The sequence below is a fragment of the Heloderma suspectum genome, chromosome 8 (assembly GCF_057233095.1).
Source record: "Heloderma suspectum isolate Gila_16-S chromosome 8, 16-S_ref, whole genome shotgun sequence".
Taxonomy (NCBI): Eukaryota; Metazoa; Chordata; class Lepidosauria; order Squamata; family Helodermatidae; genus Heloderma; species Heloderma suspectum.
In genome coordinates, this window is record NC_139465.1 from 19,709,781 (window position 1) to 19,731,507 (window position 21,727).

General features: G+C 47.6%; 1 protein-coding gene across 1 annotated transcript; it reads right to left on the reverse strand.

Moving 5' to 3' along the window:
- Positions 1-17,130: 17,130 nt before the first annotated feature.
- On the reverse strand, positions 17,131-19,383 carry LOC146338899 (uncharacterized). The gene is made up of 3 exons (XM_084812881.1): positions 19,176-19,383; positions 18,702-18,886; positions 17,131-18,243 (listed from the first exon to the last, which is right to left on the reverse strand). Exons 1-3 carry the CDS (start codon positions 19,381-19,383, stop codon positions 17,131-17,133), a joined length of 1,506 nt encoding a protein of 501 aa, XP_084669007.1.
- Positions 19,384-21,727: the final 2,344 nt, after the last annotated feature.

Consider the following 21,727-nt stretch of genomic DNA (forward strand, 5'->3'; position numbering starts at 1 on the left):
CCCCCCCCAAGAGCTTCTCCAAAATGTAATTCATCCCTCAGGCTGAAAGAGATTCAACACCTCTGCTGTAGTCACTGTGGTTGCACTATGGTGGGATGTGGGAGAGGGCCTTCTCTGCTGTGGCACCCCAGGCTGCCCAGGTCTCCTGCCATGGGCGGCTCTTTGGTGTTGTCTGTCTCTGGGAGCTCTAGCTCCTCCTCAGAAGAGGATTCCTGCAGCAGCATGTTAACCAGGCCTAGCCATGGGAAGCTGGACTCCTGAGAGTTCAGTTCTACCAGGCCTCTCACCTGGTTATGATCCAGGAGGGGGTGAGACTTAGGGTATTGATACAGCCTATCTTCCACAGCTAGGAGACCTGACCTTGATGGAAGCCCCTGCTTCTCAACCAGGGACATTTTCCATGGGGACAGTGCAGCAGGGTGAGGACTCTGCAGGGAAAGGGGTTTCTGGGGTGTGTCCCAAGTCACAGCGTCAACTCAAGAGGATGGAACAGAGGCATCTGGTGAGGTGTGTAGCATGTATTTGCAAGCTAGGTTTCCTTGCAAGAATCCAATGCCTGATAGTGATCTTTAATGGCCACTTCCCTTCAAATGAGAGCAACAGGTGGGCAAGGTTGCTGGACACATCTTTCTAACCTGAAAAGCTTCCTTGACTTGTTTCTTTGTTGGACTATAAACTTCTTTGGACTTATTTGGTATTCTGAACCCAAGTCTCTTCGGGTCTGTGGTTGGGAAACCCAGAGACTGATCCTGGTTAAGGAACTATCTTCTATTCTCTGCTGATTTATATTAGGACTGTAACAGCTCAAAGTGAATTCCTGGGATTATAGCAATAGAAGTCTTATGAAAACCTGAGCCTCAGTGTCATCTGGGGTCTCAGGCAGAGCAGTTCCTCATCATCTGCTACCTGATACTTTCCACTAGTGATGTCATGGCTTGTACTTGGTTGCAAAGCTATCACCATCCCTTTAAGAGTCAGGTCTTAAACCCAGGTGCCACAAGGCCATACAGGTCTCTTTAAAGAGACCATTCCAGTGAATTGGCACCACAACCAAAAAGGCTCTGTTCCTTGTGCCCACCCACCAACCTTTTATCAGCAGGGGAACCCAAAGCAGCAGATGTTAAATGGAGCATTCAGGAGGGCAAAACATAGAAAGGATGTCTTAAACATTTTCCCCAGGTGCATTCCCACAATTTTAAAGAAGCTCCAGACTGCAAACAGGGCAATTTTCATGCAGGGCCTATCTTCACATGTCAGTCCAAGTGGCTGCAAAAGTTCTGAGAGTAAATGACTCAGTATAAATTATGTTAAGTAAAACTGTCATGCAAAGTTTACATCAAGGGTAAGCTTTCAGAATAAAAAAAAGATGGGGGAACAAGGTGAACATTAGCATAGGAAAGATTAATACACATGCATCTTTAAAATGGCATATGCATTTCATGTCCATTAGTGTTGTTGAGACTTATTGGAGGGGGGGGGAATAAACACAAAACAGGAGTTTATTTTGCAGCCCAAGGGCAAGCCACACCACCTGATTAGCAAATGTTAATGTTAAGATACAGGAGGTCTACAACACAAGACTAGAACATCATGGATTTGAATTAGCTTGGCATTGACTAGGAGAGCAAATGCAGAATTTTAATGTTTATGAATAATGGAATGTGAAACTGATCACCTTAACCCTAAACACAGAGGTTGAAGCTTGTATCAAAGGCAAGATGGTGGACCAAACAGAATATTAAGAGCAAGTAGGCGCTGGAAGGAAGTGTTGAGGTTGAGGAACAGAAACAGGGAAGTGTCAATTCTCCATCTTTGGGGGAAGAGGCCATGGATCTGGAAGTGGTATTGGACTGGTAGAAGCAATTGTAGAGACCCAGTGTGGTGTGGTGGTTAGAATGTTGGATTAAGACTGGAGAGACCTGAGTTCTAGTCCCCATTCTGCCATGAAGCTCACTGGATGACTTTGGGCCAGTCACTGACTCTCAGCCTAACCTACATCATAGGGTTGTTGTGAGGATAAAACAGAGAGGAGAAGGATCACGTACACCACCTTGGGCTCCTTGAAGGAGAGGCAGGATGTAAATCTAACAAACAAATAAATATAGCAAATAAATAAGCGCTCTTAGAGACAGCCTTGGACATCCCCGCTGCCCAAGACGTTCTGGCAACAGAACAAGCCATTTTGCCAGCATATCTCCCACTGAGAAGGTCCCATTGCCTTCCTCTGACTCTGAGAACCTCAGCTCAGAAGCCCCAGAGGAAATACCGGTGGAGGCTGGTGGTTCCAATTTTGGTGGGGCTGTGATTCCATTCTGGGTTTCCATAAGAACCAGCCAGGACACTAAAGGAGCTGTCCAAGGTGCTGATCCCTATCCCCCAAATAGGTTCAGCACCTTGGATAGCCCCCTTAGAGTTCTGGAACCCAGAATGGATTCACAGCCCCACCAAAATCTGAGTTACTACCAGCCTTCCCCGGGAAGTGCCATCTTCCTTGCAGTGAGTCAGGCCAATTTGTGGGTTTTCTGGGAACTTTGCACATTTGGGGGGGGGGAGGTTCTGCAGTTCACACAAATTCTAGAGCAATTTCCAGGAATTATAGCTGAATTTGCACAAGTGATGCAAATTATGGCTGAATTTGTGCAAATTGCAGAATTTTCCCACAAAAAAATGTGCAAAAAGTAGGGATGTATGAAAGTCACTTACCTTTTCGAAGGGTGACACTCGCGGTGGGGGGGAGGCGCTCCGTCCCTCCCCCTGAAATTCTGGCCAGGGGGGAGGCGCTCCGTCCCTCCCCCCCGAAATTCTGGCTGGGGGGGAGGCGCTCCGTCCCTCCCCCCACGAAATTCTGGCCGGAGGGGGAGGCGCTCCGTCCCTCCCCCCCCGAATCCTGGCTGGCTGGCTTCGCAAATGGCGGCGGCCATAGCCGCCGCCGTTTGCAACCCTGCAGTCAGCCGTGATAGGCTACGTAAATGTTTACGTAGCCTATCATGGCTGATTTAAAAGCGGGGGGGAACCACACATACGCAAATTTGCATTCCTTATTTTGGCACGTCTTAGTCTACGTAAACATTTACATAGACTAAGACAGCGAAAATAAGGGGAACATAAATAGCGTAGCGTCTACGCTATTTGCGTTCCCCTTATTTTCGCCATCTTAGTCTATGTAAATGTTTATGTAGACTAAGACATGCCAAAATAAGGAACGCAAATGGCGGCGCCCATGGGCGCCGCCATTTGCGTATGCGCGGATTTTTTTCCCCTTTTAAATCAGCCGTGATAGGCTACGTAAAGATTTACGTAGCCTATCACGGTGTTTTTTAAAAATCTATCCGTGATAGGCTACGTAAATCTTTATGTAGCCTATCACTTTTTTTGTTTTTTTGTGTTTTTTTACTGGAAATGGCGGTGGCGGCAGCCGGTCAGAAGACCGGCTGCTGCAGCTGCCGCTGCCACCGCCACTGAACCACTGCCAGAGCCACCACCACCAGGAAGATTCGCCCAAGGTAAGTCCCGTCCCGGGAGGGGGCGGGGGGGCAGACCGTTCCGCCACCGATTTCGGGGAGCCGAATGCACTGGCATTCAGCCTCCCCGAGATTCGTGGCGAAATTCTCTGACATCCCTAGCAAAAAGGTTCCCAGAGTTCAGGGAACAACCCACAAGCTCAGCTCACAGATGCATGGTGAGTCATATGCACCACAGAACTAGGGATGTACGAAAGTCACTTACCTTTTCGCAGCTTGGCTTCGCGGTGGGGGGGGAGGCGCTTCTCTTTTCTCCCCGAAGTTCAGATTTGGGAGACCCTTAATTCACATCCTGATGACAGTTTTGCTCATAAACATAACTGCCCTCCTTCATGAAAGAAAGAAAGAAAGAAAGAAAGAAAGAAAGAAAGAAAGAAAGAAAGAAAGAAGACAGGCGGGCAGGCAGGCAGGCAGGCGGGCAGGCGGGCGGGCGGGCGGAAGGAAGGAAGGAAGGAAGGCAGGCAGGCAGGCAGGCAGAAAGCCCTAACTTATCAAATGGTATTTAGGTGCCTCTGTTTGTCATTTCAAAGCCCTCTTAAATGGCCAGTTCTATTTGGAGGTCAGAGCCTTACACTGAAAGTGTTGTTAATGGATCTAATATTTCCACATTTTCCACACCACTTTCCAGTTCAAAGAGCGGAAGGTTGCTGGGGGAGGTGAAGGGGGAAAGAATCAGCAAACATAATCAAATTAATCTGAATGCATTTGTATGCTTATTAAAATCCACCTGTCCCAAGCTTTTCATTTATCATGATTATGACTGAACAACCAAATGGAGAAAGGTGCTGCTTCTTCACTCAGTGCAGAATGATGATTTATTACCCTGAACATCCTTAGCAATGGTTTTAGATCTAATGGACATCTCTGCATGACAAATCATTCATCCTCCAAGTAAAATTAGACACGTCGTCCTTTCATGTAGAACATTTCACAGCAATTCATGAGAAACCAATTTTTTTGTTGTTGTTGAACTGCTATGTAATTGCCCACAGTCCTTAACACAGGTGAAAATTCGAAAGAACATATGCTAATATTAAGGTTTTAATGAGGTGCAGTAACTATGCCATTTGGCCTAGCCTGTTTGTAAATGTCAACCGTTGTCAATTCATGGGTTCGAGACTGTTAAAAATGTACCTTCATTTACTGGTGCAGGATAGGGGACGCATGGGGAGAACCTTCTCACATTTATTTTGTGTATGTAGCTAAAATATTCCTATTCTAAATGGAAATTAGTATTGGGAAATGCATTCACCAGGAAACAATTCCTTTAGCATCCGGGGGAATGGACTTGTGTGATCTTTTACAGGTTTCTGACTCCAAATCTATGATTCTCTAATTGCCAATGAATAATTAAAAAAAACCCAACAACAACAATGAATGGTCACACACCAGACATTAGAAATGACAACACAGTGGGTGAAAATCTCAGTTTCCCAAGGCATTCTATTCCTGACTTCAAGGTTATTATAACTGAGGCCAAAAAAAAACAAAAAACATTTAAGGATGGATCACACATGAAACTGCTAAATTGGAGTTCATTTGCAGATTGATACAATTTCATCTGGCCTTAATTGTGGTTTAGGTTGTCTGTCTGACCATGAGCAGCAATCATATTGCATGTTATATCATGCAAATTGAATCCCAGCCCATAATGCTTAGTTTGCTAGCTGCTTGTTACTGAGTCTGATTTACATAAATTGAATGATTCATGAATCAATTAGGGATGCTTGAGGAAGTTGATCTTTGCACATTCCTGTACACAATGATGCAATCCACACCTCAAAAGTGTGGATCAGAACTTAGCTATCCATCCATATGTATCTGCCCAGACCCTAAAATAGTCTTTAGTGGCCCTTCTCTGGGATCCGCTGCCAGAGGAAGTGAGGCAGGTAGCTACCAGGAAAAGGAGCTTTTCTGCTGTGGCACTCCAGTTGTGGAATGAGCTTCCAAGAGAAGCTGACCTCATGCCTACACTGTGCTCTTTTGCCCAATGAAGACCTTTTCTTTTATTTTCCCAGGCATTTTAGTCTTTTAGCTCTGTTGTTTTAAATTTGTTATTGCAGACACAGGAAAAGAAATAAGAGACGACACACTATGGGCTGAAGGGAGGGCTGCCGAAGTACTAGTTCCCCTCTACTCAGCACTGGTTAGGCCTCACCTGGAGTACTGTGTCCAGTTCTGGGCACCACACTTTAAGAAGGATACAGAGGGTTCAGAGGTGGAGAGGGTTCAGAGGTGGGCAACAAAGATGATGAGGGGACAGGAAACAAAGCCCTATGAGGAGAGACTGAAAGAACTGGGCATGTTTAGCCTCGAGAAGAGAAGACTGAGGGGAGATAGGATAGCGCTCTTCAAGTACCTCAAAGGTTGTCACTGAGAGGAAGGCCAGGATCTCTTCTCAATCATCCCAGAATGCAGGACGTGGAATAATGCACGACACGGCCTAACCAGTGCTGAGTACAGCGGAACTAATACTTCCCGAGATTTGGAAGCTACGCCCCTATTAATGAAGCCCAAAAGAGCATTTGCCTTTTTTGCAAGCCACATCACATTGTTGGCTCATATTCAGCTGGTGATCTACAACAATTCCAAGATCCTTCTCGCTCGTAGAGTTGTTGAGCCAAGAATCCCCCATCTTGTAACTGTGCATTTGTCAGTGACATCCACGCTGGTTGAGCCTTCTACGTTGGCAATTCCAGACTCAGCACATTTGGATGTGATCAAAGCTTCTTCCAGCACAGTTCTGCCACGGGTCTTAGGCCGAGTTCCTTCTGCAGCTCTCGAAGGATCAAGCTATCCTGTGTCATTAGGGATAGTATGTGGGTCAGCAATATTTGTGCCAGCTTTCCAGCCCTCTATACCAGTAATTACAGACTCGGCGAACCTTGGTATTATTAAACCTTTAATAGTTTTATACCTACCTAGCCCTGGGTCAATCTCAGTGTCAGTAATGACAGGATCAATCCTCCCCCCTCCCCCGCACCAGCCATCTCCCAGGTGTCTGCAGTGGTGGAACCATGCCAGGATTTTTATGCCATTGCCGCAATAACTCAGGATTGAGTTGGGATGTACGAAAGTCACTTACCTTTTCGCAGGGGTGCTTCGCGGTGAGGGGGAGGCGCTTCGCTTCTCCCCCCGAAGTTCAGGCGAGGGGGGGGAGCCATCCCTCCTCGCCCGGCTGAAATTGAGACCAGGGGGGGAGGCTTCCTGCCTCGCCCGGCTGAAATTCAGGCCGGGGAGAAGCGCCCCGTCTCCCCGGCCGTGAAACAAAGTGTAAAAAAAAAAAAAAAAAAAGTGATAGGCTACGTAATGATTAACGTAGCCTATCACGGCTAGATTTCCAAAGTCAGCCATGATAGGCTACATAAATCGTTACGTGGCCTATCACGGGTGACTTTGAAAAAAAAAAAGCGCGTACGCAAATGGCGGCGGCCTATGCGCGCCGCCATTTGCGTTCCTTATTTGGTCCCGGTAGCCTACGTAAAGATTTACGTAGACTACGGCGTAGTCTATGGCGGCGGCGGCCGGTCAGAAGACCGGCTGCCGCCCCTGCCCCCGACGAAAGGCCGACGAACTGCCGCCGGGACCCACCGCCAGGAGGGACATTCGCCAAAGGTAAGTCCCATCCCGGGGGGGGTGGGGGGGCGGAGAATTTCAACGCCAATTTCGGGGGGCCGAATGTGTTGGTGCTCGGCCCCCCGAAGATTCGGGGAGAAATTCTCTGCCATCCCTAGGAATGAGGTGAGAAAGGTCATGTGCTTGCATGACCTGGGACTGAAGTGGCTTGTGCTCCACGAGGGTACATTATATGCGGCAGTGGTATAGCTGGGCTGGATGTGCCCTGGCCCAATGGTACAATCCCATTCAACTTTAGGGAGGGAAGACCTGTATGCTAAGGTTTGTAAAGATGCAATTCCAACTGTTGGTACTACCACCTGTGTGATACTATCTACTGCCTGCTATCAGAGAAGTTATGGAGGGATGAGTTGGTAGATGTACTTGTTCCCCCATCCTGTGTTTAGAAATTAAAGGACCTGGCCCTTAGTATGGATACATGGGGTCAGGAAGGCTGTCACGGAGCAATAACCCTATCCAAAGCCCCCCCCCCCCCCAGTAGCACCGAGTCCCTCATGCAATTGTTGTGGTGGTCCCATGGCAGGAGAATGCAGTGTGCTTTGTAACTGGCATTTTAGAAGGGTTCTGGGCTTCATTCCAGGGCCAGTGTTAGGCCCAATTTTCTCTGAATCAGAAATTTATTCACAGTAGGTATATCTGGTTAAATTAATATTGATAAGGGTACAGCATGCAGGATTCTAGGCCTTTTGTAGCCTTGTCTATTCTTAATCTGAGAGAATCTTCCTGAGCGATAGTGCCGAACGGGCACCTGTGGGACTCAGACTGGCCTCTCACTATGAGTTTTGCGGCCCCAGCAGGGGGATAAGGGTTACCTGTGAGGTCAACTCACCTCACTCACTCAGGGTTTTGAGGCCCCAGAGGGGGTGACAGGGGAAGGCCTACCTCTCCCCAAAGGGGTAGTCCTGGGGGTGGTGATTTCTTTGATGCCATGCAGCAGGCTTTGAATGTTTCACCTGATATATTGCCTAGCTAGTGGCTGGCACAGATTAGTTGCCCCTCTGGGTCTCCCCGTTTGCATATCCATCAATAAATGTAGCCCAATTTGATACCAATCACTTGTGTCTCATCTCTTCATTTCCACCTTTACCCTTGCAATTATTCAAAATAGGTGTCTCTTGAGAGAACTGTGCTTTTAAAATATTCTCTTGACACGTTTAAATACTATTTTGAGAGGAATGTATTTTGTTTTGTTTCAAATGTGCTCATGAATGGAGAAATAGAACAGAATGGAATTGAGTGTAGTCATGTGAAAGTGACACAAAGAAAAAAACAACCCTGATTTCTCTGTCCCTAGAGTCTACTGATTGACGTGTATGGTCAATCAATTAACCATACACATGATTTTAGTATGTGCATATTCATGTTTTAAATCTCATTGGAGAAGGGTCTCCAGCAATGGTCCCAGCTGTGGAACTGGAGGTTGTTAGAGTTGCCAGCACTTCTTCTGATTGGTCTCTAGTGCCTTTAACAGCTACATGATGGATAGCATTAGAGTTGCCATCTTCTTCTTCTTTTCCCATTTTCTTTTTTAGTTCCTGTGGTATGGCCCTTGTGTATGGAAGGCAAAAATTCAGTAGATTTGCCACCATCAAATTTCCACCCCACAACTTTCCAGATACTCTGCTTTCCAGATACTCTGTTTCATCCACAATCGGTGTAGTACCTTGGATAGCTCCTTTAGAGTTCTGGCTGGTTCTGACTGAACCCAGAATAGATCCACAGCCCCACCAAAATCAGAGCCACCAGCCTCCACTGCCCATAAGTGCATTCAGCTGAGCATTACCTTGCCCATGTATGATGGGTCAAGACCAATGTATAGGTTCCTGGATCCAAATAAGTCCAGACAGGGCTTCTTCAGTGATGTCCCTGCCACCATCTCCTCTGGAGAAGTAGGAATCATCCTTTTTTCTCAAAGAGTGTTTTACAATTTATATGCTTCACTGGCATCACCGCCACCAAGTGAGATTTAGAAAATGAGCTCTAACTCATGTTTGGTCTGTTTTGTCATGAGTTTTTCTCCCCTGTGCTCCAGCTGCTGTCCTGCTGCTTCGTGGTCCACAGTTCACTGTGACCCCATTACAGTATCATTAGCTTCCTTGGAGGGATAGTAGAAAACACCAATTTTGGATTTATTCTATGTTTATTTACTTGCCTTGAAGTAACTGTTGTGTGCAGCTGGGGGTGGGGAGAAGAGAGAGAGAGATCATCACAGCAAATGTATAGTATTGCTATGGCATGATATGAAATATGGTGATAAATTTAACTAACCAGGTTCACGCTTGTAAAGGTTGCCAACATCAGGATAGATTCATCATGACCTGAGCTTTATATATCCATTTGATCAATACTGTGATAACATAGGGCTCTAATTATGATGTTCTCTCATTTTATATAGAACTGTAAAATTATTCTGGTATATCTTTTATATACAGAAAAACAAAAACAAAGCCTTTCTCATGTTTGCAAAACTGTAGCATTACAAAAATGCTGATTGTGAAATCTGAAAATAAAAGAATTTGGAGATAGGGGGAGGGAGAAACAGCACAGGGAAAAAGGAAGGAAGGTGTGTGCAGTACCGGCTCCAGGTTTTGGAGGGCCCTTGAGCAAGACACCCTCAATGGGCCCCCTCTCTCACTGAGTCTACCTTCTCACCACCATTGCCATCAGCTCCTATCATTTCTCATCTTCTTTCTCATCATTGCTAGCACTTAGAGAACCAATGAGCAGGTAGGTAGTGGCATCTACTGCTCCTCCTTTCCACCATCATCATTGTTCGAGCAAGAGTGAGAGGCAGGTGAACAAGCTGTGGGCCCTTGCTCGTGTGAGAGCCCTTGGCAGATGCTCAACCATGGCTGTGCCTGATGCCAGCCCTGTATGTGTCCATGTGAGTGAGTGAGAAAAGCTGCCAGGGGCACATTTGCTGGTGATCTCTTCTTTGATGCATTGGTTGGCATGCTTATGGGTTGGTTGGAGTGGTTAAAATCTAGCCAATGGCATGGCTACCCCTTCATTGTGGGAGCCTTCACACCCTAGCCTAACATTCTGATCTGTTATTGATGCTAGGATCTTACTGTAATGAGCAGCTTTATGGAAACTGCATTATATTTATGCTTAAATATAGAAAAACTAAAGAAGTCAACCACACCCTTAAAAACATGATTCTCTGTGAGATGCACTCAGTGTATTATTGTTTCATGTAGTTCTGTGTGGATGGGTACATCAGAATTACATATTTAAAATGACTGTTTCTTAACCTCTGTACATCTTGCAATGTGACCTAGAAAATAATCCAATACAAAAAATCACATTCAAATGCACCGTGTCAGAACATCCTCGTTGTGTCCATCATTACTCATAACCATCACAATGAAGTCTTCATATGGACATATTTATCAGCCATAAGAGCATGACAAAATAATTGCACCATCTCCTAAACAGCCCAGTGCATGCTCACTCTGATAAATTCTATTCATCAGAATGACAGAAACATTTCAGTCCTGTGCATTTGCTTGCTGTGCTTTGTGAAGAATTTAAGCTGCAAGAGTTTCAAACTTTTTGAGAGAAATGACATTCTGGTAGAGGAAGATTCTAGCTTAATTCATGATCATTAAAGCTAGCTGGTGAATGTTCAATGACCCTGGATGAAGGGTAGGTTGACCCAGGTCAAAGCAACCATTCCACCAATTCAACATCTTTGTCTTAGATCCTATGTTGGGGTGTCAAACATGGTACCCATGGGAACAAACCTTCCCATGGACACCTCTCTTGGTGCCCACTGATCTCCTTGCTCCTCCTGATTTTATTGCATTTCTTAAGATTTAAAAAAGTATTATTATTTTCTAACTGGGAGTCTGGCATGCTACAAAGTAAAGTGCTACCCTCCAGTGTCATCTTTATTTGGTTAACGGTGGATGTGAATTCATGAAGAGTGTCAGGGCTAGGCAAGAAAGAGGGCAGAATGCAATGTATGTGTTTTGTTAACTGAAAAAGCTGTAATATTTTTATATACTCATTAATTACATTGAAACAGGTGATTAAAATCAATAAAAATGATTTAAACAATAAAAAAGAGAATGGATGAGAATTTTGCTAGGTTCATTTTTTGAGAAGAACTAGCCAAAGCACTAGCCATCAGCAAAGCACTACTCTAAAAGACAGTGAATACATATGACTGCAATGAGTTTAAAAAAAAAATGTTTTCACCAATGCAGATATGCTCCTCTGTAATGCAGAGAGGTGGAAAGAGGCAATGCTCTGAAAACTATGGCACACTGTGCTTGTCCCGGTTCTGGAATTTATTCTGGAAATTCTCCTCATTACACCAACATCCAGGAGATGTGGAATGCAGGGTAGAATAAACCCAAAGAACAGCCTTTCCCAACCTGGTGCCCTCCAGTATTGCCTCCAGCATGGCCACTGGTCAAGAATCTTGGGAGTTGCTATCTAAAACATCTGGAGGGCACCATGTTGGGGAAGGGTGCAGGGCTGGCTCCAGGTTTTTGAGGACCCTTGGCCAAGGCCCCTCCATTCGGCCCCCTCCCTCAGGAAGTCTACCTTCTCATCACCCTTGTCACCAGCTGCGATTGCTCCTCACCCTCTTTCTCCTCATTGCTACCACTTGCTTGCTTGGCAGGCAGAGAGCCAGTAAGCAAGTAGGCAGGGACATCAACTGTACTTCCTTCTCACCACCACCATTGTCTGGGCCAGAGCGAGAGGCAGGTGAACAAGCAGGTTGCAATGATGAAGAGGAGGAACAACTCCAGAGGGCTCTTGGCAATGGGCCCCTGCTGGGGTGTGGGCCCTTGGCAGATGCCCAACTAGGCCTATTCTTGCTGTTCATCACTCTGAAATCTTTGATGTGGAGTGGTATATAAATATTGTAAATAAATAAATAAAACATCCTTGACACCAGCTCTGAGGCCCCTCCACCTCTTTTTTTCATTGGCAGAGTCCTCATGTTTAACAGCTACATGTCAGACGGTAAAAGATGGTCGATTGTCCACTGGGAATAACTTTGCCTACTGAATTTGGCCAGTGGAGATGGGTGAGAATGTACTTTGGTTTGTTGGTTTGTTTGATAAGAACTTACCAAAATTCACACAGTTCTTCATAAATGGGATGGAAAAAATGACATAATAATTAAAAAGATTTGAATGTGAAGAGAAAGCAAAATGGACACTAAACTGAATGGGGCAAAATTGGTTTAGCTTTTACTTTACTTTTCTTTTTCTCCATGGAAAAACACTGTTTACCAGGGGTTTTCTGTTGTATAACAGAATAGATAGATAGATAGATAGATAGATAGATAGATAGACAGACAGACAGACAGACAGAATTGCAGCATTTTAGGGGTACACAGCAAGATCCAATAAATTAGATCCAGATTTAGGATGGATCCATTGAAATCAATGGGACTTAAGTTAAGTAACTTAATTTCCATTGGTTTCAATGGGTCTACACTAAGCATGGCTTAGCCTGGACCCAATCCAATCCTTTTGGATGATAACAATATTCTGCAGTGAATTATTTCTTTCCATATTGTGATTTTGGTGTTGATGTTGTTTTAAAAGATTCACCCACAGACCAAAACCATAATTTCAAAAGCACTTACTGTTTGTTCTCTAGCCAAAAGTTACTGGAGTATCACCTTGTTACTTCAGCAAAGAGGTTTTTAAAAAGGAAAGGGAAGCCGTTGACATCTTATTGAATTTACAGGTGAGATGTAAATGGTGCTGAATTAATAATGGAGAGAATCTATAACAAGTGACAGATTTCAGAAGTAACATGCAGCTGAAAGAGATTTGAAAAGCTTCCTCTGGTTGCCTGTTGCAATGATCAAGGTTGCTTATGCTTTGCAGGTCAGTTAAATTTGGGACTGGATAGTTTCGGGTGGGGATGGGGAACTATGAATGAGAATCAAGCGTTCTTCTAAATGTCTTCTTAACAGACCTCACAAATCTAAATCTAAAATTGACGTTATTATCTCTTTGTTTGTTCTCTCTCTCTCTCTCTTTCTCTGTGTGTGCATACACACGCACACACACACACACACATCACCCCAAGGAGGCTTAACAATGGGCTAAAACAGGTAGGACAAATTCAAATGCAAAAAGAACACATCCAGAAAAGAAAATCATCCCAGCATCAGGAAGAGAAAGCATCACAGTGGCATAAAAGGATTGTGGCTGTAGCATCCATTGCCAGCAAAAGAACCTTAAAAAAAAAATTGATTCTCTGTGATCCTAAATAACCCCTGCCGAAAAAGCTCGGCAACTTTACTGCTCACCTAAAGACAGGTAGTGAGGAAAAAGGCAAGACACCCTTCAAGAAGGAGTTATTTGATTTGGTTTTATAAAATAGGCAAAATAATACACACACATACATACATATATATATATATATATATATATATATATATATTCTAAGCACAAAGGGGGGAGGGGGCTTGCCTGTGCCTTTTCTCCCTCTTTTGGCCTCAGCAATGGCAGTTTTATGAAGTGGGGCTGTCAGCTGGGCCGGTATCCAAGCACAACAGAGGGATGCTGTCCTGACTAGGTGTGAGGGCCAATCGAAGCAGAATGTAACACGTAACTCACTCTCTGTTCTGGGTCACATCTGGACCTTGGATAACACCCTGCAGGAAATGCTGGCTGGAGTATTCTCCCATAAAGAGCTATTGTCCCAGAAATGGACTGCAATCAACTGAGGCCTTAAGAAGACTGTCAGACCCAGAAGGTCTTTCAGTGGTTCCACCCCTACTGGATGATGACTTCGTGTATCTTTCTGCAGTCTCATGCTCCTACAAGGCTGAGGGACAGGAGGAACTGCTAGGGAGTCATCCTCTGAGTCAGATAGGAGAGCAATATCCACAGGGCATGACAGTATAGGAAGGTTGCCAAGGGCTTCTCCTAAAGTGAGGTGACCTGTGAGCCACCTGTATCCAAGTCTTCCTTGGGGTAATGTGGTGCCTCTGAACCAGGGAACATGACAGATCCCTAGCTGCTGCTTCCTTTCTCTCTGGTGACCCCAGTAGGGATTAAAGGCACTTCGATTTGTGCCCATAACTGGGCTGATATAGCCAGTGTAGCTGGTACAACAGTGGAGTAAAATGCTTCCGAAGCCTGGCACTGACCAAGACTCTTCCAGTAGGATTTTGTACCAGTTGAAGAGTCTTCAAAGGTAGCCCATGTACAGCACATTACAGTAATCCTGTCTTGATGGAACTAAGGCATGCATGACCATGGCCAGATCTGCTTTCTTCGCAGAGTTCCACAATCCTGAAACCCTCTACTACTGAAGAGGTGGGGTCTCATAGCACCACCCACCACTACAACTCTGAGGTCAGAGGGAGACAAACCAGAGCCTCTGATGATGGCGGGAACTACTGAGGAGGTTTACTTCCATTTCTGGCCCATCCATCTACACTAAGGATATATGGTGGAAGAGAGCACATGCTTTGCAGGCAAACGGTCTCAAGTTCAATCACCAGCATCTCCAGGAATCCTGCCTGAAACCCCAGAGAACTTACCGGTCAGTATCAACAATACTGGGCTAGATGAACCAGTGGTCTTACTCAGTATAAGGAATGTTCTTAAGGATGCTAGAGGTGTTTGTTCTTTGTGACTCCCTAGAAATATCCCAATTTGAGACTTTTGGACATATGCATGTATTAGAACTTACCTATCCAACGGATTTTGCACATCCAATGTTGTGACACAGATCTCAGCGTTCAAAACATGTCAAAATGAGCATTTCAGGGGTATTTGGACAGAAGATAAGCATTTGAATACATATTTTGAGGTTGTAAAAGATAATTTAAAATAGATAAATACATAAATTGCAGAAAGAGAAAGGAATGGAATTATGGGCAGTAACATGGAAAAATAGCTTGGACCAGAATTAAACAGTTTTGCCTATCCCTGGCCTACATGCTGTGTCAATCAAAACTCATATTGCGAGCGGAGATGGGTTAAAGAAGACACAGACAACAAGCTTGGGTTGAAAATTGGGCCACATTTATTGAAATACCTGCAAAGGGGTAACTAGGACAGGCATCTAACTGTGTCAGCGGCTAGCTGGCACTTCTTGGGCGAAAACACACCCAGCCTGAGGGGTGGCGGTGATCTCGCCATCCCTCCGGACTGCCCCTTCTGGGGGAGGTAGTCCTTCCTGTGTCACCCCCAACCCAGTGCCGCGCACAACACCTGGGTGAGTGAGGAGGGTTGGTCTCCCAGGCAACCCTTATCCCCCCGCCGAGCCGCACAACCCGTTTGGGGGGCCTCAGGCGTCACCTGTCACCATAGGTTGCCTCTGCATTAGGGATGGATGAAAGTCCCTTACCTGTTCTCGAAGCTTGCTTCGCGGTGGGGGGGAGGCGCGTCAGTTCTCCCCCCGAAGTTCAGGCGAGGGGGGGGGAGGTGCCCCGCCTCGCCCAGCCGAAATTCAGGCCGGGGGGGAGGCGCCCCATCCCTTGCCAGCGAAATTCAGGCCGGGTAGGAGCGCCCCGTCTACCCGGCCGCGAAAAAAAAAGTAAAACACACACACACACACCCGTGATAGGCTATTTAATGATTTACGTAGCCTATCACGGCTAGATTTCCAAAGTCAGCTGTGATAGGCTATGAAAATCGTCACGTAGCCTATCACGGGTGACTTTGAAAAAAAAAACACGTGCGTACGCAAATGGCGGCTCCCATGGGGACCGCCATTTGCGTTCCTTATTTTGACACGTCTAGTCTATGTAAAGATTTACGTAGACTACGGCGAAAATAAGGGCAACGCAAATAGCGTTCCGTTATTTTCGCCCTAGTCTACGTAAATGTTTACGTAGACTAGATGTGCCAAAATAAGGAACGCAAATGGCGGCGCCCATGGGCCGCTGCCATTTGCGTACGTGCTTTTTTTTCCCCAAAGTCACCCGTGATAGGCTACGTGACGATTTACGTAGCCTGTCACAGCTGACTTTGCAAATCTAGCTGTGATAGGCTACGTAAATCGTTACGTAGCCTATCACGGGTGTGTGGGGGGTTTTTTTACTTTACTTTTTTTTTTTGCAATGGTGGCGGCGGCAGCCGGTCGGGAGACCAGCCGCCGCCTCCGCCCCCGACAAAACGCCGCCGAACTGCCGCCGGGACCTGCCGCCGAGAGGGACATTCGGCCACGGTAAGTCCCATCCTGGGGGGGGCGGGGGGCCGGCAGAGAATTTCCCCACCAATTTCGGGGGGCCAAATGCGTTGGCATTCGGCCTCCCGAAGATTCTTGGAGAAATTCTCTGCCATCCCTACTCTGCATGCACACCATCCCTAATCTCTTTCAGGTTTTGCCCATCCTAGCCGCCACAGGAGTCACAAGCCTAGTGCTTGTGAAACTCCCCCCACCTGCGCAGAACTTCCCGCAGGCCCCTTTGCAGATCAGACAGAAATATGTTATTCTCTACGTCCGACAGGTGGACACCATCCTGCCTGTAAAGCTCCCTCGTTGTACACAGAATTCCTTGGTGGGTGATGCACCAATCGCCATGTTCTGGCAGTCCCTGTGCCAGTTCTCTGTTCACCTTCTGCTGAGTCTGTTCCATGGCAGCATTACTCTGCACCCTCCACTTGATTCTCAGGAGCATCGAGGACCACAATATGGTCACCCCCATCTGCAAATCGACCAACACCTGCTTGACCAAGCCCTTTCCCAGCTTGCAGCCCAGGTCATTCCCTCCCAGGTGTAGGACCAGGACGTGTGGTGGGAAACTGACCAAACCTTGATGAAATAGGGTGGGAAGGAGTGAGTCCCATCGCATACCCCACTGGCCAAGCCACTGTATCTCCACCTGTTGGGGAAACTGTAGCCAGGATCCGAAGGCCGACGTAGAAGCTCTGCGAGCAGCCCAAAACACCATACTGTGCCCACAAATGAGCACCCGTACCAGCGTAGGTCGAATCCCATCTAAGGAATAAAACATTGGGGAAGGCGAAGAAAAGCATTATGAAGTATCGGGCAAATCGCGAACATAGGACCGGAAAGCCCTGGAGTGCCATCTCCCTACAGCCATCACGTGCTTGGATGAAAAACCTATGGCAGCTGCCGTAGAGGCCGCCCCAATGCGGAAAGAGTGGGTCCCAAAACGATAATGACCCAAACCCAGTATGGATAAGGCCAACTTAGTGACGGCCCAGAATTGAAACTTTGTCAGTGGTGAACCGTCATTATGGCAGAATAGGGGACCCTCACTCGCCCCGCGGTGTCCCAGAAAAACCTGCAAGGCCCTGACAGGGCATAATTCCTCGGCCTGGGCCTGGCTGAGGGCCACCAATGCTCCCTTGCCAGACTGATCGGTCGTTGACTGTCGAATGCGGAGGTGGATCAGGTTGGGATGGATCTGCACATTGGAGTACCTTAAGGCCCTCCCGGCTGGGTCTGATTTGGAAGCCCAGACCAGTTCCGAAATCCTAAGGGCCCCAAAGAAAGCTGTTAAAGCTGCAGCATGGAATAGGGAGGCTTCGTATGGGGAAGAACAAATGGAGGGCCACAATCCCTGGAGCCCTAGAAGGATAACTGGAGACAAGGGGAGCCTGGAATCTGGTGGGGCAGGTGACATCCGAGCCCAACCTTGAACTGCCCGCCTAACTCGGAAATCCGAGGTGGAGTCATCAACCCCTCGCACTTTGGCCCAGAAGGCCAAAGCGGCAAGCCTCCCAGTAATTGTCCTAGCAGAGAGCCCTTTCTTACGTAAATGTATGCAGAATTGTAACAAGTGGTCCACAGGTAAGGGCCATGAGTCCTGTAGTTGAAGCCCGCTCCTGAAGGCACGGAACTCCCTACCTGCTCTGACGTAGGCGGCCCTAGTGCTGGGGGCTATCGAATTCAGGATAGCGTGTTCAACTTGAGAATGCCAATCTCCCATAATCTGGATGGCATGGGATCTGGTAGTGGACGTGCCCATGGGGCTAATACACAGAACCTGTTGATCTGGTTTCGTGACAAAGCATCGGCAATTGGGTTCCTCAAACCCGGTACGTGGCGGGCATGGAACCAGATGTTGTGGCGTAGACATTGGAGGGTAAATGCTCTGACCAGAACCATGACCCTCTGGTTTCTAGGGGACAATGTATTAATGTCATGCACAGTGGCCATGTTGTCGCACCAAAAGAGGGTGACGGAATTGGCCATCAGGTCGGCCCAAATGTGCACTGCTACGTAAACGGGGAAGAATTCCAGGAAGGTAAGGTCCTGACAAATACCGGCAGCGGCCCAGCTTTCTGGCCATTGGCCAAGGCACCACCGATCCCACCATATGAGTCTGAAGCCGAAGGCACCGGCAGCGTCTGAATGAATCTGCAGGTCGGCTTGAAGGAGCAACTCATGCCTCCAGAAGGAGACGCCATTAAAATCCCTCAGGAATGTAATCCATACCTGCAGGTCCATGCACATGGCAGAAGTGACTCTGGTGCGATGATGCGGGAGTCGAAGACCCCGCATTGCCCAACAGAGCCATCGCTGGAAGGCGTGGCCGGGAGCCACCACCCTACAAGCAAAGTTCAAATGACCCACTACTTTTTGCAGAACTCTAAGGGAGATTTTGTGAAGCTGCAGGATAGCCTGGAGCTTATCCTTGAGGACCAGCAGTTTGTCCTGAGGGAGACGAGAACATTGTTTGAGGGTATCCAATTCGATCCCCAAAAATGTTAAAGTAACAGATGGGCCTTCTGTCTTCTCATGGGCCAAAGGGATGCCTAGGTCTGAGGAAAGGGATACAAATGGCCTGATTAAATCAGAGCATTGACAGCCGCCCCCAGGTCCAGCAAACAGGAAATCATCTAAATAATGAACCATGTTTTCGGAGACCATCCTATCCCTCACAGCCCATTCCAGAAAGGTGCTGAACCTCTCGAACATGGTGCAACAGATGGAGCATCCCATGGGGAGGGCGCGGTCGATGTAAAATTTGTCCTGAAAACAGAATCCCAGCCAATCGAAGTCCGCAGGATTGATAGGCAAAATGCAAAAGGCAGATTTAATATCACTTGCCCATCAATGCCCCATAGCCAAGATCCCGGATCATGGCCACTGCCTTATCAAAGGTGGTGTACCACACGGAACACAGATACTCCAGGATCTCATCGTTAACAGACTGACCCTTGGGGTAAAAAAGGTCATGAATTAATCTGAACTCCCCGGGAGCTTTCTTGGGGATTATTCCCAAAGGGGAAATCCAAAGGTTGGGTATTGGAGGCATGGAAAAGGGGCCTATGTCTCATCCTGCAAGGACTTCCTTGTTGATTTTTTCTTGAACCAAGTACTTCATGACAAGGACGGACTGGTGATTACCAGTGAAACACGGCCTGCACTGACCCTTGAAGGGGATCCTAAAACCCAGAGTGAAACTGCGTTCCAAGAAGATCGCGTCCCCCCGGTTAGGGTAACGTCCTAAAAGCTGAAGTAATGGAAATATGTTAACTGGGCTGGGGCTCTTTGGGAGGGGGATGATGCCCATTGCCCAGTTTCCTGCCACCATGGCCATCCTTCGGGGGACCTCTCCATCCTCTGGCCCTTGGGCAGGAGGTACAAGAATGCTGACTGCCGCAAAGGGAGCATCGTGGAGGAAGCGGCATGGGTTTCGGGAGCAGGAGCCCTTGGAGCTGAACTCCCAGCACAACCAGCGGTGTTGAACCTGGACCCTCAATAGGCCTGGAGGCCATTGTGATAGACAGCTTGGTGAGAATGTGGCTGCTGTCGGATCTGTCGCCAAAGCCCAGCCTGGAAGGGGTCATAAACTGGAGCCAAAGGTCCTGGTCCTTTAGATCCCAGCGCATGGAAGGGTCGATGGCGGCCCTCCATCGGAAGGCCTCATCATCGTAGGCCAGCCAGGTGCTCCCTTCATACTCTGGATAGTATGGTGAATGATCCTTCCTTGTTCTCCTCGACCTCTCAGCGGCTTTTGATACCGTTGACCACAGTATCCTCCTGGACCGCCTGGAGGGGTTGGGCATTGGAGACACCGTATTGCAGCGGTTCCGGTCCTTCCTCTCCGGCAGGTACCAGAGGGTAGCTCTGGGAGAGGAGGTTTCAGACCCATGGCCACTTACTTGTGGGGTGCCACAGGGTTCCATCCTCTCCCCGATGCTATTTAACATCTATGTGAAGCCGCTGGGGGCTATCATCAGGAGGTTTGGGGTGCAGTGTCATCAATATGCGGATGACACACAGCTCTACCTCTCATTCAAATCTTCACCAAGGTTGGCTGTAGAATCCCTGTCCAAGTGTCTGGAGACGGTGAGTGGCTGGATGGGGAGGAATAAGCTGAAGCTGAACCCTGACAAGACTGAGGTACTTTTGGTGGGAGACAAGAGGAGGTTGGGGGATGTTGACCTGGTGTTGAATGGGGCACGGCTACCCTTGAAAGACCAGGTCCGCAGCCTGGGGGTCATTTTGGACTCCCAGCTGTCCATGGAGGCTCAGGTGTCAGCTGTGAGCCGGACAGCACTGTATCAACTCCATCTGATACGGCGGCTGTGCCCCTTCCTTCCCGACCATCTGCTCCCATCAGTAGCACATGCCCTGGTATCCTCTCGTTTAGACTACTGTAATGCGCTCTATGTGGGGTTACCCTTGAAGACGGTTCGGAAACTGCAGCTGGTACAGAACGCGGCAGCTCGCCTGATTAAAGGCAGCCGCCGGCGAGATCACATCACTCCAGTGCTGAAGGAGTTGCACTGGTTGCCAGTTGTTTTCCGGGCCAAATTCAAGGTGTTGGTTTTGACCTTTAAAACCCTATTTGGTTCCGGCCCAGCCTATCTTAAGGAGCGCCTCCAGCAGCACCAGACAGGCCACTTAACAAGATCAGCCTCGGATGGCCTTCTCTCTGTCCCATCAGCCAGGACAGCTAGACTGGTGGGGACGAGGGAGAGGGCCTTTTCTGTGGTGGCCCCCACTCTGTGGAACTCCCTCCCTAGGGCCCAGAGTGGCTGGGTGACCAGCCAGATGGGTGATTAATAAATTTAATAATAATAATAATAATAATAATAATAATAATACTCAGCGTAGGCCCTGTATATTATATCCAGATATTTGGTGAGGACCCAACCCCTCTCGAGGAATTTGTGTTGAAGGATGCCAGTGTTAATTAAAAAACCTGGTAACCAGTTTGCCCATGTGCACAGTACTTTACGACCCTTAATCCGATCGGGTTCCTTATCATGGTTCCTATCCTTGTCATTGGCATTGGGCTCCCGAAAGAGCAGACATCTATAAATTCCCCCCGCAATTTTTTTTCCCCCAGTTGCAATGGTCAGGTGGAAGCCAATAGGGGAAGAAGTAGCACCAGTGGGCATGGCTCCCCTTACAAGGTTAGCACATGGATCAGCCAGAGGCATCTGGGATGCTGGCAGGGGGGCTGGCGGGGGGGACAAGGGGTCCTGAGCCGACCCCATGGGTCCTTGCCAAACACTGGGACAAGCGAAGTTAAGCGGCTGGGACTGGAGTGGCAGCGTGGGTATAAGGGAGGAGTCTCCCGTAGACACCAGCGAGGGGGGTGAGGTGCCGAGTCCCACAGAAGTAGGGAAGTCAGCTAAATGTGCATT